Below are 19,320 nucleotides of genomic sequence, written 5' to 3'. Positions count from 1 at the left end.
AGGTAATAGTGTTGGGCTAAGATGTTTTGAAATACAAGAACTAAACAGACACAGCTTATCTGTGAGTATTGATCCCTAATGCTGCAGTCTAAACCCTCCTTCATATCTTATCCAGATGACTAACAGACTGTGTGACACACGAAGGCAGCATTGTCCTGTTTTGGTGTCTGGTCCTCATTGTCCTGTGTTGATTTTTCTTCCCACCATCAAGAGGCAGAACTTTGAGCTGACTTATCACTGTTTGCCTCATAACAATGTTTGCAGAGTTGGAGTCAGTTAACTGTGACTCATCCTCATACTCCTCCTCAGTGTCACTCTGGAGATATGGTGTGGTTCTGGATCCCTACTATAAAAAATACTCCATATTATTAGATAGTAAATGTCTGTTTAACCATTCAACTGTGATAATGTATGGAAGGTTCTCTACTGGCTACTCTTAAAAACCTACGTTGTTATTTTTCATAGAAATAATGATCTGCAACACAGGAAGGGATTTCCACAAGCAGCAGTTTGTCTATAAATAGACAAGTCACTATGAGGAGCAGTAGTCCTCTTTGTGGCTGAGCAAAAACTGCCATCTACAGATAATCTCAAAACAAAAGCGTCACAGTGCTGGCAGTTATACTTGTTCTTATTGGATGTCCATGTAGCATCACTACACTACAAACTTAAAAAATAAAATCCACCTGAAGAATAATTTTGCTTTTCTGTTCTTGTGTGCTTGTAATTTACTCAATAATTAAAAATTTCTGAATGATGAAAAGGAAGATATATTCTGAGTTATTACTTAAAATGCTGTGTACTGGGGCTTTTGACCACATTGCATTGTGTTGTAAAGGCTAAAGTAGCCCATTACTACTGAGAAACACACCACAACCCATTGAATTGAAAATTGTTTACATTTGCCTGCAGTCAAGCTTTATTGTAGCTGCCTTGGCAACGTTTATCTACATTTGGCCAGGTATATGTAGGAATGAATGAAATAACTAAATGGGTCCAGAAATATTACAAACATTGTTCCTTTTTAAAAGATGTGTTTTAAAGTGGCCGTGAAACAACATAATTTTGACGAGTTGTGTGTAGAAGGAAGTGTGTTTGATTATATTTTGAAAAACGAATGAAAAAATGAGATACAAAACGATTACATGTTAATTACAATAAATTTAAAGGCGACCTTTTTTAAAACACCTGAAAACTTTGTTTCAAATGCTTCTCTATAACATTATATAACAATATGTATGCCCAAATAAACAAAAATAAAAGTTTTAAAAAGGCATTACTTTTTGGTGGAACACTCAAAAATGTCAGTTAATCTTCTTTATCAGAAACTGTAGGGGTGTGGTTTGATTTGATTTAAATATTTCTTAACTCTGATTGGTGCACAGCAGCACGCGACATCACCTTTTTTTCAAGTGATCCTTGCCTACTTCAAACCAGTGAGAAAAGAAAGGACAAAACAAAAAAACACACACACAAAAATCTGTCGTGAAATAACCAAAAACCCAGTGCCACAGTCCTCAAAGGGTTGCCTTTAAGAAATAAAATGACCATCAAAGCAGTTACAAGTTCATAATATTCATGGACTGAATTAAATATTGTTTAGCTGTTATCCAGGATGTTGTTGTAAAAACCCTGCGGAGCCTGCTGATGTGAGGATGATACAGAGAGACGAGGAGGACAGCGGTTTGAGTCAGACCTCATGCTCGCGTTCAGATGAAATCATAACACGAAACCCCCCCAACGTCCACCTACGTGATTCATCCCCGTCTCAGTACCGCGCTCAATACATCTCCCACCGTTATCTGTGCATGCAGTGTGCTTATGGGGGAAGTCAGTGAATGCATCAGGGCCTTTGGGGAATCTGTGTCTGGGAACAAATTATGCGAATCGATGCCTGAACTGTTGTCTCTCTGAGTTGATCCGACTTTGTCTGGGAGCAGAAGTTGGTGGAGTTGTTGTTCATGTTTAAGAAAACCAAAACAACTGTACAACCCTAGGCCAAATTCCCGACCATTATACACAAATTAGGGTTTTCGCAGTTTGTTTGCTCCAACAAAAGTTTTTTTTTTTTCCTGGTCTGGTACATTCTTTTGTTGTTGTCTACAGTAATTGTGCTCAGTGAGTTCATGTGTGCCATTTAATTGTGTTAAGGAATTAATCAGTTGTAACCATCTTTCAATAAGCGCTGTGCTTTTGAAGTCACTGGAGCGTTCTTCTCGCTAATTCCAACACAACCTTTATCTCCCCCTCTCTCTGTTCCTTTGTTCAATCAGTGTGTAACTTTCTCTCTTTCTCTCTCCCTCAGCAAACTCGGATGCCCTAAAAGCCATGGTTCATGAAAACAGCATTGACTCTGATGGGTAAGTGTCCTCTCTTGTCGTTTTCACTAGCTGTGAAGTATTAACTATCTCAACCACTAGATGGCCCCATAGGCCTCTTTGGAAGCCTGTTGGTGTCACTGCTAAAGGGACTGAAATGAGAGTAGCCAGAGCAGGACATGAACACACAAGGCAATCAGGCCACATTTCTCTTCCGATACCTTTCCAGATTGGCAAGGTTTGATTGAGGGCGAGCAGCTGGGGACTCTTCCTGAAATGCCACCATGCCCCATTTTACTGTATTGGGTGATTATTTAAGCATATTGTGCACAGTTGTTGGCATGTTTTCTTTTTGGATTCTAAGTCAGAACACATTGAGTGTGACTGTACTTAAAAAGGGAGTATTGGGCAAAGAAACTGTAGGTATCTCTATAGTTGAGGCTTTTTGAACACGGCAGCCTCAGAGGATTTATAATGCGAACATCCCAAATGTGTGCCGGTTGCAGCTTCTTTTAAATGTAATAATTTGATGCTTTCCCCTGTATTGGATTTGGGGAAGTTTACACTCAAGCAACCCCTGCCAATTTGTTACCCGAGATGGCGTTACATTTGCCAAACACAATGATTAGTCCTCACTCTAAAATACTTTTTTTATCTTATAACATTAAAAGTAAAACGTTCTTTTTAAAACTACCAAGAATATATAAATCTAACCTCTTGTATGTAAGCTAAGCAGTCAAACAGAACAAACTGGTCTTACATACATATATTATTATAAACTGTGACTACCTAGTTCCACCCTGCAAAATTAAAATGCAGACTTTTATCCTGGGACCTGTTAGCTTCAGCCTCAGTCTTTTTTAGATAGACATTTTCAAATTGTAACTAGCCATGATCATTGGCTAGAAATGATTAGCTCGTTATGTCTACTTCTTTGTGAAATTAAGGACCCATTGTTTAAAAAAATGACCACGCATTTCAATGGCAAATCTGCCCGTCATCATTTGTACCATGCGAGAACAGAAAGCTTGAGAGGCATGGCAACAATGACTGAGCTGAACGGTCAATAGCAACGTTTCACTGGTTAGTTGCAGCCCATAGCCTGCATCTTTTTTAAATAGCATAAACATCGAATAGGTCTCAAAATTGATTTCATTTCATTCACATTTTGACGGTCACATCTCAAATCAAAGGCCGCCTGCTTGTCACTTTGAAACAACCCTGCATCATAAGAACAGAACTGATGGTACGAGCAGAGATTAGACGTCTTCGCTTTGGTTTGCTGCTGAGATAAGAAGAGACGGAGTTAGGCTGATAGACAGATTGGAGGAGGAGAAGCCTGTGACAGAAGAGCAGTGTGAGTAAATCGAGTTAGTGGAGTATGTTTTCCCCCTCGCTCTCTCTCCTCCTGTCATCTTCCTCGCCCTGCTACATATTGTTCTGTGAGGAAAGGAGAGAGATGAAGAGAGGAGGGATGTTCTCCTTTGTCAGGAAGAATCAGTGTGGATAAATGGGAGGAGCGTTGCCTCTGCCAAGGATTAGCTATTGAGGTATTCTGCCTAGTCACATTGAGTGTCCTGGAAAAATCAGCAGAAATCTGCAATCGCACACATTTTGCCACTTTCATGTGTTTCACTTCTTCATTCTCTCTCCAAATCTCTATCCACATATTTCCACCCCCCTCCCCCCTTGTTTTCTCCCCCGTTTCCCTGCACTTTTATGATCAAAATCGCTCTATGTGGTACTCCCTCTTTCTCTTGCTGTTACTCTTCATATCTTTCTTTCTTTCCCTGAGCCAAGTTTGGCAGTCTGCCAGTGGATCACTTAGAGATGGTGGAATAGGGCGGGGGTAATTTATTTGACACTTAATGGGGGGAGAGAGACAGGCAGATAGAGAGGGAGGAAAAAGGAGAGAGGGATGGAGAGAGACTACAAGAAGGAGAGTGACTGTAGTGTGGCCAGGCGTCGCTATCTGCCTCTCCAGATTTGGTACTTAACTTCCCCTCGCAGTAGTGCTGCTGCTTCCCCCCCCCCCCCCAGTACTCCAGCCTCCACCTGCACACCTTCCCTCAGCCCCCTTTCCTCTGTTCACATCAGTTGATCTCTCCTTTTGCCATATTTTTCATTTTCCTCCTGTGGATCAAACTCCTGATTCATACCTGTGCTCATCAGGACTCCTCACACTGTACATGAGCATAATACATATTGCATTTCACATGCATATACTCGCACATTGTTTACACCAGAGGTTCCCAACCTGTACGGCTTGTGAAACCTTAAAGCAAGGTGATGTCTGCTTGTGTATCCCCATTTCACAGGTTGCACATGTCTGCCAGTTGTTTCCAGTTCATCAGAAGACTTTTTTTTCCTCCCTTGTTTTGTTTAACACTTTTTTTAAAAGGCCTGAAACAGCTACACATATTCAGTAATTCATAAGGGGGGGAAGCAAAGATTAGAGAAAATAAAATAAAACATACTTTTGTGTTGCCCAAATAGGGCTGGGTATCGTTGAGAATCTTTCGATTCGGTGCCAATTTCGATACCTCAGTTTCGATACCGATTCCTAACGATATTTTTTTGATACCATATGTTTTAAAATCCATTTCAACATCAACAAAAATCCATTAAACACAACGCTTTTATTTTCCACCTTAATTGTGAATCAAAACAGCTATCATAATTAAAAAATTCTGGTAAAACTGCTCACTCAGAGTAACATTAGAGTGTGTGTGTGTGTGTCGGTCGGAGCTCCGCTCTGTGTCAATATGCAGAGAGGACAGATAAGCTTGTGCTTACGCGCTCAGACGCTTTTGGAACCGAAATTTGTCACCGAAAGATAAAGAATTTTTCGATACTCATAGGATTGGAGTATTTTTTTCGATACCACAAAAGTATTGACGCTCGGTACCCAGCCCTATGCCCAAATATGTTTTATTCTGCCTTCCTATCCTGTTTATAATCCAATTTAAACGGACCCCAAGGTTTAATTTCAGACATGGAGGCACTTTATATCTGACCTCTGGTGACCTCAGCATTGCATTTTTCCAGTTTTTGCCCCATCCCTCTCCATTATAATGATGAATATCTTTGCCAACATTGTATTTCTGTTCTAATTAAGATGCAATATGCTGCCAGCTGCCTCGGCCGTGGCCCTGTAATATATGGTTCCCCTTAAAATCCTTGAAAGTTTGAGAATTTGAGGGGAAAGTCGAGGCCTATAGGGAAAAGGCCTGTACCCAGGTGGCAAATAAAAGCCCCTGCTCCTCTGGGTAGAACTTTCCAATGGTTCAGGAACTGCCGAGTGGCATTTGCAGGGCTGAACTTCCCCGATTAGTCAAGTGCAGACACCACAGCAACTACAATAAGGAAGTACTGGGTGCATGTGACCAGGATTGATATTAGGATGTGGCATTGTTTTTGGTCCAGTAGCCCTCTGTGTTGGCACCCCTGCTGCAAGCGGCCTCCTTCAAATGAATGAAGGGGCTGCCGCTGACTTTGACGCAGTGCTAAAGCCAGTCTGAACGTGGCCTCATACTTGTGTGGCTGAATGAGAGCGAATCCACTCTGGAGGCTGTTACAGCAGAACGTTAGGTGTTCAATAATCACATAGGAGTGCAATGTTCAGCTATCCACATACTTGTGGCCATATACTGTAACTTAGCGTCCCTCTTTTCTAGGGGTGGGGGGAAAAATCGATACAGCATAGTATCGCGATATTTTTCGTGGCAAAACTGTATCGATACACAGACGCCAAGTATCGATCTTTTATGATATATGTGTTGGTCAGTTTGTCTGCTTGACAATCACATTTTGCACCAATAAAACTGAAGTGTGATGAACAAACAGAGAAATGTATATTTTTAGATACAACGGATGTTGACAAAATTGTCCTTTCGGGACATCATTTGAAATTGGGAAAAATCTGAAGTTGTAAAAAAGGTAAAATATTGCAATATATCGCAGAATATTGCAATATCTTTAAAATCGCAATAATATCGTATCGGGACATAAATATCGGGATGATATTGTATCGTGAGGCCTCTGGTGATTCCCACCCCTACTCTTTTCCCTGTCCAGTGTCTTACAGTAAGTGTTCATCGCTGTGGTGCCTCCTGAGACACATCAAAGAGACATAACTCATTATGCTGTCTGTCCCTTGACACACATGCATCGTTCTACATACTGTATATTATATGAGCATGTCACTGAGTAGAAACACTGTTTATTCTCCCTTTGTGTGTAAACACTGTGAAGATCTGCTCTCCAGGGTCATAAAACAGCTGCCTAAGCTGGCCTCAATAAGTCGCTGTTAGCACACTTCTCCGTTTAAAGATGAGATGTTAATGTGCCATTTCTGCAGGGCTGGGCTGCGATAAAGGAAGCGCTGATGAATTCAATGAGCTTGAATTATTTTCTGTAAAAATGACAATGTTTTGGACTGAATGTAGGTCAGATTTTAGTATGTGAAAGGTGAGGTCTCCCTTCTCAAAGGTGCACTTTTGACAGCTGACCTATAAAAAGCAAGCATTGCTTTGATTTTTTTCTCTTTGTTGCATAATTATTGTTCAGGGGCTGTTATTTTGCTCGTGCTCTGCTAGTAATAATAGGCCATAGTCATCAGCAGCGACCTTGATTACACACTCCTATATTGTGCAGTTGAATACTGTAATGTATAATGTATTTAATAATAAGTGTCATTACTGAAGCAAAATGTCCTCCAGTCCTCCAACTTAAACACAAATTTCTGGTTCCTCCGACTTTAGTCCTCCGGTCACCCCCACCTCTCCTGGCACCCCGACCCCTCCGATGACTCCCATATCACCGGGTGCACCCCCAGGAGCTGCCAAGCACACCTGCAACCACCTGCACACCATCGGCGGCCTGGGCGGCCAGAAGAACATCTGCAACCGCTGCAGCCAGAAAAAATGGCCGCTGATGAGGAAGCCGTTGGCCCGTAAGACGGAGCAGCGACGCAGCGTATTCGGAGAGGTCACGGTCCTTGCTGTTGGCAGGTGGGCAGGTGTGTGTGTGTGTGTGTGTGTGTGTGTGTGTGTGTGTGTGTGTGTGTGTGTGTGTGTGTGTGTGTGTGTGTGTGTGTGTGTGTGTGTGTGTGTGCGCGCGTGCGCGTGCATGTGCGCGAGTGTGTCTGAAACAAAACAAGAGGTTGTTTTTTTTTGCCGCTTTACGGTGATTCTTTAATATTTCTTAGAATCATACCACACAAGGTGCTTTAATAAGCAGGTAGAAATGAAAACATTTATGCCCCAGAGGCATATTAGTTCACACACAACATTAACAATCAAACATTAACCCTAAAAACATCCACACTTAATTACACCGACTAAGATTGCTGTGCACTTTGACACCAGAGCAGTGACCTGGAAAATGCACATGTGGACGGTCAAGGTGAACCCTGGGAAAATAGATGCCGCAGGGTTCAGACTGTTGTCGTTTATGTGAAGATTCAGTTGTTAAACTATGTTGTGGAGGCGCTGCTCCTTGGCAACAATGCCTGTTTAAAAACAAAAAGGCTAAACAGGAGAAGTCCACGCTTTTAATGTGAAGCAGCGGGAATGGGATGTTCTGTTTGCATTAGCAGTAACTTAACACAGCTCTGACGCAATTTAAAGAGAGTGAACAGTGAACAGTGAGGCGGATACCAATGAGATAAAACTGCTGGATTACATACAGTACATGCATTTTCTCCCTGTGATTACCTCTTACTCGTGAATGCAGTCTGAATCTGGCACTAAAAAGACAATTACTGAACATACATTGAATGGCTATTGCTTAAAAAGTCCCTAAAAATCTTAAGGATTATAACTTTAAGAAAGCATTCTTGTTTGTGATGTGTAACTGGACGTCTGAAAGGTGGTTTCAGACACCACATTTGGATTTACACCCTGGCAGTATGCTACCATAATAACACTGTGTCTGAGATGTTTAAAGTAAAGAGAACATTTCTCAGCCCGCTAGTGTTCAGCCTCGTCCCCTCCGCGCAGCGAGCGCTCTCTTCATCTGTATGTCCCGCTGCGAGCTGATTGGGATGCAGAGCGAGTGCTTTTCATTTGCGCACCCAGATGAATGGCAGCGTACGCACAGGGTCAGCACGACCGGGATACGAATATTCATTTACTGATTTAATTAAAGCTTTGGAGTGTGTTTTGTGTGTGTGTCTGTGTGTGTCTGTGTCTGTCTGTTTGCTCACAGTTGCCTTTGAGTGGGTGAGTGAGGTGTAAAGTTTAGGTCACGCGGAGTGTTTGTGTGTAATATCAGTGAGAATAGCGGATACCCACTGAGTATTTATTGAAGGACCATTTTCTGTGGATAATTTGTATTGCTTTTGATTATAAATATACTATTTACAAAGTGAACAAATCAACAGCAACGATGGTCAGCTAAGTTCTATTTTATTTTGACCTAGAAAAAAAATTCACTCTGGGTTCCTTTTTCCCCCACATAAGAGCAGCAGTGTGTTTTCATGAGCCAACCCTGCAGTGTGCGAGACCTTGTTCCTCATTTGCCAGACTGCAAAACATTTTAGAAACCTTTTCATTTGTTGTCGTCTCTCAGGTTCCGGGTGACTAAGTGTGAAAAGCCAGCCAAGGAGAGGCGGACCCTGCTAATAACCGACTCCAATGGGAGCGTTCCTGCATCTCCTACGGAGGCGGCGCCTAAGAGTCGGACGACGTCCGAGTCCCAGCAGGTCTGTATCCTGGAAACTTCATCTGCGTCCTGCTCTCTCTTTGTCTCTCATCGGGCACTTCCTAGCTACCACCCTGTGTATGAATAAGTCTTGCATATACAGCTTGTGGTGACATTTTGCCTTTTTATGCATTGGTTGACAAATTGTTAAAAATCACAAATGTTACAGCTTTGATAATTAATAGCACACAACATTTAGCAGTGTTTTTGATATATATTATAACTGGGTTAGAGCTGCAACTAATAAGTGTTTTAATTATCTCTTAATCTCTGGATCATTTTCTTGATTAAACTTTCAATTGTTTGGTCTATATAATGTCAGAAATTAGTGAAAAATGCCTATTACAATATTCTAAAGCCCAGTGTAATTTCTTTAAATGTCTTGTGTTGTCCGACACACTTAAATATTCAGTTCACTATCATGTAAGCAGCTGAAACTATGACATGTTTGTTATTTTCCTGAAAATAGGCTTAAACAAATAATCGCGTAATAAAAAATAATCACAATAGTAGCCCATTCGCTTTCTGTCGATCGATTAATTAAGTCATCACAAACTCACTAAAATGTCATCAGTGGTGACAGTGATGGAGTACATTCACACACCTGTTTAGAAAGCAGAAGTTAAGTCAACTTTATTGCATAGACTCCTAATATCACAATCATAAAACAAAAACAAAAAATCAAAAACTAATTTACAATTAAGCGATATGAACACAACAAGCTCTTTATCATCGGAAAGAGCCACTGAAAAATCCAGCCGCAACTATAAATAGCCTCCAGCTCTGTTGTTTTCTGTTTACATCACAGGAACTCTGGTTATCAAATTGCAACGCTCCAGGTGAACAGCCTCCACTCGTCTTGTTCGCAGAACTGCACAATGTTTTCCAAAAAAACCCAACATATTTAGACATTTTCTTAACTTTTTGTCAGGGGGTCGCTTTAAAACATCACATGCACAAAATGTTTTTTTATGACCTGTTTAACAGAGCTTGAGAAAGGAGAATATCTCTGAGAACGTGGTTACATTTAGCAGTTAAGGAAACATTAAACTGTGGAGCTTTGATGTTTGTGTAGCAGTCGGTTTTGGTTTGTAAGAAAAAAGACTGAGATGGCAGCTTAGTCCTTTGGTAAATTCTGCATCTTCTGTACACAACACCAGTAATCCTGCAGCAGGAACTGCGTGTCACATGTTAGACACGTTTACCATTGATGGTGGTGATGCATTGCAATAACACAGTTTCATAAACCTTCTCAACACATAAGCCTGAAAAGGATGTTTGTGTATGGGCTTACACTCATACTTACTTACTCACTGGAAGACCAGATGTGTGTAGTAGAAATCACCCTGTGTTCTATCATCAGTTTGTTTTCTGCGGATTCTGAAATTCAGGCTTGGTAATATGAGAGATTAGTCTGTTTAGAGTCACCAGCCTTGACTGAATCCGTGTCCTAACCAAATTTGTTAAAGGTAGGAAAAACATTACACTCATGTTTCATAGATGGTACGAATGCAAATAACCCATTCACACATAGAAACACATTTAACGTCTGTGTCATGATATGTATCATACGTTTAGCCCTCATACCGACTTTCATCTTTCGCACATTGACTGTGTGAGATAAAAAAAAAAAAGTAAACAAACCTGATGGCAGAACACGCCTAATCTGAAGATTATGAATGATTATTTTCCCGTATTAAATCAAGATTATTTCCTTGTACAGGAGCAGACAGACAACTTGGACAAAGAGAAACGATAGAAATCCAGGTAACGTCTCACGTTTTCATCAGCTACACGTGTGCGTTCCATTTCTGTCTTAACGGTTTTTCCCGCCGTTCTACAGCTTTTCCAAAGAGAGGAGAAAATCAACATCTGGCCACTTTCCAAAAAAAAACAAACAAGAACATTAAGACATCAGCGCTGTAGGAGCGAAGTGGGCCAGGGAGTCGTCCCCTCCTCATTCCTGCTCCACGGGGAGCCAAAGTGCTGCTGATGATGAGGACGATGGTGGTGAGAGTGACATACAGAGTCACACCAGCCAGTTATTTTACAAGCAGAAAGGGGACATTTGTGTTTATTTCTGACACATTCCATTTCCTCTGAAAATTTCCCAATTGTGCCTTGCTTAAGGACCTTTTAAGCAAAGCGGCTGCTTAATGCCAAGGAAGCCTGAACCACGGCTTTCCCCGATGAACTATGGTCTAGTTACTCAATATGCCGATGACGTGTGTATATATGTTTTTGTATGTGGAGGCTAGGAAAAGTCATCAGTCAGTTAATTGATAAAACTTCACCACAGAAACAGATACAGCCAGTCTGAGATTAAGTTGTGGGGCTTGTCATTCCCAAACAGGAATGAGGAACAAGCTGATAATAGTGGTCAAAGAAGCAGGAAGTAGATTGGAGCATTAGCTGATGTGATAAGAGAAGCCATATCCTGTAATGACGTGAACATGATGTCAGAGGGTGCCTTTTTATTCTCTTCCAATCTGACCTCTAATAAAGAAGAGCGTGCAGCATTTTGGGTCAAACTACAAATGGTCTTTAACATTTAAACATGGTTCTCACTCAGTGTTTTTTCTTTAAAGTGACGGTTTTATTTTGACAATAACAGAAAACAATAAGCCCGCATCCTCAGGCAGCTCCGTCTGCTCCAACCCTTCAATGTGTCAGATTTTCCATGAGTAATTTCCCACGTGTCAGATAGGCATTATTAACTTGTTAAACCTTATTGTTTTTTGACATATTATCAGCTTATAAAGTTGTTTAGGCAAAAGGTTGCCTTTTTAAACATCCAGCAGACATTGAGCAACATTAGCAGTTATGTGGAGTTTCTGTCCACCTGATGAACTCTTCTTTTACCTTTTGTTTTGTTCTCCCTTTTAAAGCAAGATCACTCTTTTTTTTCTTCAAATTTGTCTCCTGTAAGTCCTTCAGCTTTATGGAGGTGCGGTTCTAAATCAATAGAGTAGCCCTCATGAAGTAAGACATAATTATCCAAATATGTATTTGCCCCAATCTTTGTGATCAAAACGTATCATTTTAGGCAGGTTTCTTCCAACTTTGTGAATGTCATTTCATTGTACCTCATGTTTTAAAAACAAAGGCATACATATACCTGTTGTTATTCATATTTTGCGACAGTTTGCTGTGTTTGTATCGTTTTGTAATGAAAGAAATAAAGACGACTAATGCATATCAAACCATAAATAATTCACTTTATCGTTGTCATTTAATCATACACTGTATAGCAGTTGAGACATTGGTGCGTGAGAGTCCGCTGTCCTGCAGACTAACTTCTCCCTCATCTGAGCGAACCATCCGTCTTCGTATTCTATTCTTTCTCATTTCCATTCCTCATCGCTGCACCCTCCTCACTCCTCCTCTCCCCTTCCGCGCTGTAATGAAAAGATGATTTGTCTTATTCATCTCGACTAGGTAGTCCGACGACCTCGGGCTCTCTATCATATTATTTCCAGATAAAGGAGATGAGACGGAGAGGTGTTTTAAACATTAACAATCCTTGACTCCTTTTGTCTCCTCTTGACCTTCTGAGTCTTATCAGGTTCACTCAGCACTAAATTATTAACAGGTGCCTAACTACTCTGACTCTATAACTCTAACTACTCGCCAAAGGACGTGATTAAAAGAACTTTCTGAGTGACACGTGGCTGTCGCTGGTGTCACTTTTGGATTGACTTTCACAGTGTTGACTGGGAGGCAGAAACATTTACACACAGTGGAAAAGAAACCCTGATAGCACACAAGGCGCAGTCAACCCACCCGTGACTTTAGGCTCAAAGCAAACCTGACTTTTTTTAAACACACACACACGGATGGCTTTGGGGTGTTAAACCTGTCTGACAGTGCAGGACATACAGTAAATAAGCAGCAACCTGGTGCAAATATTGACTCCATGTACTGCATGTGTTTACTTTAGCTCTCTCTGGGTGAGGGTGTCACCAGCGTTATGAAAGGTTTCTCACGCTGCATTTAAGCGACTACAAATTCCACGAGGAAATTAGGTATGCACATAAAAAAAGAGGCTATAGATAACAATAAAGCTCTGTTCTGTCTCTTTTGCATGACTTCATAAGCAGTAAATTTATCTCGGGCACTGAATTATTCAGGCCTGCGGGCGACAGGGTTCCCATGCCGATGCCAGGCTAAGTGCCCTACATCTTATCTTTGTGGCTGGATATCAGCCAAGAGGATGGAGCTCTGTCTCGGGGAGTTGGAGACAGGGGTGTTTCTTTTCAGGGAAATATTTGGGACCAGAGGGAGTAAGTCTAGTCAATGTTTAACACCTCTTGAACGACATCAGGGCTGTAGATGCGGTGACCTTCTGAAATGGCTAACCGCCCACCTTTCTTTAACTCAGTAGTGGGATTCCAGTTTGGTCACATGTTTTACACATGACAGCAATGACTGGAAAATGGCTTACAAAGTATCTGTCACCAGAGTTAAAGCAGCTCTATGTTAGCTTCTGAAAGTACAAGAAGACATTTACATTTTTTCACAAATGAAAAGTGGAACTCATAAGTAATATACTCACCTTTGCTCAATTCCGTTGATGGCTTTGCAGCTACAGCCTTTCTTGGTCTGGTATGACCAGTAGCTTACAGTATGGTGCCTATTTTTAGCTAATGATCTTCTTTACTTGTGCTATAAACTATAATATTTTAGCATTCGCCACTGAACCGAATTCAGTTTCCAGGTAAGGAATGTAATATCTAACCAGAGTGAAAACATTGGCTAATTCCCAGGGCAAATTCCAAAACAAGGTGGACTATTTGGGCTGTTTCTCACATTTTAAAGGGGAAACAGCATTTAATGTTGACACTGATTCACACGTTTTCAGGACGATTAATCCCGTTTAAGATGGATTTTTCCTCTTTAAATATAGTCTTACCCATTCCTCTGAGACAAGACTGTGTGTGTGTGTGTGTGTGTGTGTGTGTGTGTGTTTGGCACAATTAAGGGTGACATCATTAACTCCAACAAAGCCTTGAGAAAAACAAACATGTTAACTGAGCGCACACACCTCGGGGACTCTACAGCAGGCTGCCTAATGGACCTAATAAAAACAACATGAAGGAATCTGACACATAAGTGCTCTTTATTTGCCTCAGTCTCAGCAGGTTGTGGCACAAATGATCTTGTTGCAAAACTACTTTTGTGCTGTTATCTTGAGGCGGGGTGAGGTGAATTGATTACTGCGAGTCACTGGGATGACAGCTAAAGTGAAGGATACTGAGAGGTAACTTATATAATGGAAAACAAGACAGAAAAGGTGAACTCTAATACCATCTCTGATGACACTTTTTTATGGACCTTTTTGGTATTGTGATGCTTTCAAATAAGTTAAAATATTGAAGGAGTAAAGGGTAATATTATATATTTTTATTATGAAGAAATTCTATGAAAATACCAAAAACCCGCAATGGATTTATCCTGCTAACAAGTCAATCTCTAGGCCCTGGATGCAAAATTACGAATCCCACTATGGCCACGCCAAGACCCGCCCTACGAAGCACCTTGATTGGTTGGGGTTAGGCATTTGACCTCGAGTGGTTAAGGTTAGGGTTAGGGGATTGGTCAGGGGATAGGACCTGTACATGTAACCATGGACGCCTGGTAGTGTGTAAATGCTATTGAAGGGCGGGTCTTGGCGTGGCCATAGTGGCCCTGGATACCCACACAGGTGTTTTCAGTTATTCTGTCAGATTATTATGGCGCGTTCATGCCACCTCGGAATAACAGGGACCGCCCCGGTGGTTACGTTGTTTTTCCGACTGGCAGCGTTCACATGGTCGGGATGAGTGTTCTTCTTCTTCTGTTATATTGCCGTTTGGCATAACAACTTTTTGCATGACTGCCACCAACGGTTGGCCATAGCTTAGAGCATCAGGTGTGTGAAAACATGGAGGCCACAATAACAGAAGATTTTCTGCTGTTTTCTTATACGAGCATCCATACAGCACATGGACAGGTGTTTGTTTGTGTTATCTGCAGGACAACCGACAGGTGTTTGTTTGTGTTATCTGCAGGACAACCAACGGGAAAAGACACGGATAATATGTTTGTTTTTTTATACATAGGCCTATTTATGAATAATTTGAAACATATTATATCTGTGTATGTTTCTTGGCAGAGGCATTTGTCCACATTAAACAGTTAATTGTCATTAAAATATGTTCAGTGAACCAAAGTCGCCTCCATCAAACGTCAGTTGTCAACAACGCGTCACCAACTGGGGAACTCGGGTATCAAAATCCAGCCCGAGTTTCCCACCTCTGATTCCCACAGGACGTTACGTGAATGGTGACGTTTTCACTCGGTAAAACCTTTTTCCGATGTCCATGAACGCCCGGTAAGACCTCTGCGCAGGTTGAAGGCGGGCCAGAGCTTAGATGGGAATTTATTAAGTCACACATCTTTATCTACCAATAAGAATGATGAAGGTGTCATGTGTCCCACCCTAACAGGTGCAACAGACCCAACAGGAGACTCAGGAAGATGTCAATCAATCAGTCTAACCACACCCCCACAGTCGTGGGAAGAGGTTAACTGAAAACACCTGTGTGGGTGTCCAAGGCCTTACAGCACACCCGGGCAAGTACACATGTAGTTGTAAATAATGTGTAAATTAGAATTATCTGGGTTTTTTAAGGTCCAGATACATGCTAAGTTCCAGATATCTACAGTAGTGTCCTATAGCTGGGCACTCTATGTTTTAGCAAATGTTACTCAAAGAGGAGTAAATAGACCATTTGGTAGGTACTATTTTTAGCTGTTGAAATAACACATCTGCTGCACATATTTAAGGCTGCAAGACTACATGTGGGGTTGTAATGAATTAACATGACACCTAACAGTGTGGCTCATTTATATGTTTTTAATAGTTTTCGGACACTTACAACTCAATACAAACACCAAAAACCTTTTAAAACGCATCTAGACACTTCAATCAATCTTGATCAATCGGCTTATCCAGAGATCTTCAACAGGAGGTCCGGGACCCCTAGGGGGTGCTCAAAGTCACTGCAGGGGGGGCTCCAAGTTATTGTCAAATTTTAAAAGTTTTCTCATAAATTAAAATGTTTTAACACAATTCTAACATATTGTTAGCAAATATAAATCCCCACTGATGATAGGCTTACTGGTCTATAGGTGAGGTAGTCTCTAAGATAGCCACCCACAGATACAGTTAATCGTAAAGATTCACTGTGCCACATGTATGTGTAACATTAAAATCATGCCAACAATTATTTTAATAGCTTAGTATTCAATGCAAAAATAGGTATGTATAAAGGCTTTAGGCCGCCCTACACGTTATTGTAGGCCCAGGTTAATATGCAACTTTATTTTATACAATATATGTAGTAGGGGGTCCCTGATCCGTCTCTCTTTCAGTTAGAAAAATCCTTGGTGTAAAAAACGTTGAAGACCCCTGATCTAATCAAAAAGCCAGGTGTGGGTCTCTAGACATTCATCAGGGCAAATGTTTGACCGAAGGGAATGATAATGACATCAAATAGAGCACACCTGTGTTTGTTCACTGAAGTTTAAATGGGAAATGTAGTTTACAATTGTTCCCAGTGTTCAAATATATAGCGAGCTCAATATTTATATCACACAAACTGAGGATGACGACTTCTGTTATTTATTTCTGTTATTAAGATTTCTTGAGTGCTTTCTTTATTGCTGTATTTTTAGTTTCATTCCTTTGGGAATTGCAATTGTGAACTACATTTCCCATGTGTACTTGTGTAAGATCAAGCACAGGTGTGCTCTATTTGACGTCATTATAAGCCTCGAAGTTCCACCTTGTCAAACATTTGCCCTGATGAAAGTCTGAAGACTGGAGGCTTTTTAATTCAATACCTTAGTGACTGAAGGCTTTCTTCTTCAAGATTAAATTTTTTGGTTCTTGCACCTTAGCAAAGAGTCGTGAGTGTGGAGGCTGTCTCAAAGTGCCCCCCCAAAAAAAGATAGAGACGACAGAAAGTATTGAGAGATAGGCACCTTTTCATTTTGGCCATTAATGGGATATGTTGACAGTAGAAAACATATAAACTAAGGCCAGCCTTAAGCTTTAAATGCTTCTCCATGGGCTGGAACCATTTTTCAGAACATGGATTTGGAGCTTTTCATTTATGCCTTTCCTACATGGATATCATGTGTAACTGAATCAATTTAATGCTTTTTAAATAAGCTAAAGAATCAGATGGCTCCCTAATGGTTAATACCATTTTTGAAACCATTCCAGGTGCATGCAATTCTATAAAGCCATTATAAAGCAACATGCAATGAAATCATGCACAAAAAAAAGCATGGTTTCTAAGAAGTTCACACTTTGGACATAATGGATTTTCAGAGATGTGATCATGTACATATTCCTGTGAACAATATGGAAAGCATGTCATTCATGTTTTGCTTAAAATAAGGGCTGCTATTTTGAAGAAGTTGCAAACCAATCTGGAAGTGTGGTTTAATGTAACCTAAGTAGTTTTATTATCACACTAGTTTATTGCTTATATCCAAGCACTTCTTTTCAAACATTTGAGTGCCAAAATAAATCTCCAGCTGTTGTATCTTTGATGGATCTATCTTTACATAATCTGTGTATTTTTGAAAGGATCAAAGTAATCTGGTGACGCACAAGCGGAGCACAGCTCTGTTGTCATTTGTGAATTGATGAAAAGATGAGTCACTATTTTGATTAAGCAGGAACTCTATAGCTGATCCTGTTGTTATCATGGAAATATGGAAATGTTCTTTTCTCATTTCGCGAGACTATCGCACTTTTTCTCATGCGCGCGCGCGCGCGCGCGCACGCACGCACGCACGCACGCACGCACGCACGCACACACACACACACACACACACACACACACACACACACACACACACACACACACACACACACAATCTTTGGTGAACTTGTGACTTATTTTTGTACTGCAAACATACAGTGTCCCTTCAGAACCTCATAAAGGAAAAAGCAAATTCTGAAAATTGTCTATGACCTGTTTTTGACATAGGAATCACATTAGAGTTTGTGTGATTTGATTCTTCAAAAAATCTTGATGAGATTTGTTCACTTCAGAGTTAGGTGGTAAGACTGTAAACCCTAATGTCTTGTTGAATCAGCCATGTTTTCAATGTGGTTTTGCTCTTTTGGAAGAAGTCAGTACCAAAGAACGAGCTCATTTGTTCTCCAGCTTGTGATTTGACTGCTGACTTAAACAGCCACGCCACTATATCCAAAAGTTATCTTGTCCATCATGGGGAAAAAAAAACAACAGCCCACAGAGACACAAACCTACTTGTTTTCTCATTTTGTATGAAATGTTCAAAAGAACTGAACATATTCACAGACCCACAGGCCTCAGCGTGGCCTGGAGAATGGCAGTCTGTCCCAGTGACATTGTGCTGTATTGACATGGATTTGGCTTGAAAAAATATATGAAAAATACTCCTGCAAGTAAAACCAAGCAAAGTTGCAAAGACTATTTGACCAAAGACTGTTCATAACATTCATTTATTTAAAAATTAATATACTTTGTGAAAAACATTCAACCCTGTCATGCCTAAAAACAAAAACAAAGTCCAACTACAAAGAGAATCAAGTTTCAGGCCTAAAGAGAGTACACTGTAATTGTGAGACTCATGGCGAGCAATTACAGACACGAGGGAAGAGCAAGAGAGATGAAGATAGAAGGGAGTGGGTGAGAAGAATAGATAAGTGTCCAAAGAAAGGGATAATTTTGGTATTACCAGGACTCCGTTCCACCTCCTGCACTGACAGAGACACGGAGACAGACACACTAACCGCCTCTCCTGCCGCGAGGAGCTGGCCTTTTTTTCTTAGTCATGGTTGTTGTGGAAATTTCCACGGTGCTCAGGGTGAGTCTTAATGGTTCAAGCTAAAAGCCCTGCGGTGTTCATTATCCGAGGCCCCGAGGCCCAGGACGCTGCCCGCCGAGGCTCTAGCTGCTGTGATGACGAGGTTTAATCACCACAGTCCCTACAGCGATTTGCTTTTTTGTTTTGACATTTTAAAGATTTAATACAACATTTTTGGAAGGCAAACTCAAAATACAAAATAAACTTAACACTGTCATCCAGTGAATTTCCAGGGAACTAATGTCGTGTGTGGGGCTTGAAGCAAGAGCAGATGACACACAGCTAATAAGGTGTTAAGAAAACAAAGTTATTTCAGGGAAAAAGTAAGTAGTTAAACCAATATCTGTTTAAAGGCCACCAGCATTTAAAACAGTGAAACTGTATG

The 19,320-nt window shown here is 40.9% G+C and overlaps 1 protein-coding gene across 1 annotated transcript in view; it reads left to right on the top strand.

Moving 5' to 3' along the window:
• Positions 1-12,236, top strand: part of rell1 (RELT like 1) — a 31,944-nt gene extending 19,708 nt beyond the window's left edge. Inside the window, exons 4-8 of the mRNA XM_028564015.1 lie at positions 2,306-2,360; positions 7,082-7,330; positions 8,892-9,024; positions 10,747-10,790; positions 10,867-12,236. Of these exons, the coding sequence (XP_028419816.1) occupies positions 2,306-2,360; positions 7,082-7,330; positions 8,892-9,024; positions 10,747-10,782 (473 nt within the window). The 3' untranslated portion in view covers positions 10,783-10,790; positions 10,867-12,236. The remainder of the gene's footprint in view (positions 1-2,305; positions 2,361-7,081; positions 7,331-8,891; positions 9,025-10,746; positions 10,791-10,866) is intronic.
• Positions 12,237-19,320: the final 7,084 nt, after the last annotated feature.

Source organism: Perca flavescens, chromosome 19, assembly GCF_004354835.1.
Source record: "Perca flavescens isolate YP-PL-M2 chromosome 19, PFLA_1.0, whole genome shotgun sequence".
NCBI classification, from domain to species: Eukaryota; Metazoa; Chordata; class Actinopteri; order Perciformes; family Percidae; genus Perca; species Perca flavescens.
The sequence above is the reverse complement of the archived record's forward strand: the minus strand, read 5'-3'. Positions and strand labels throughout refer to the sequence as shown.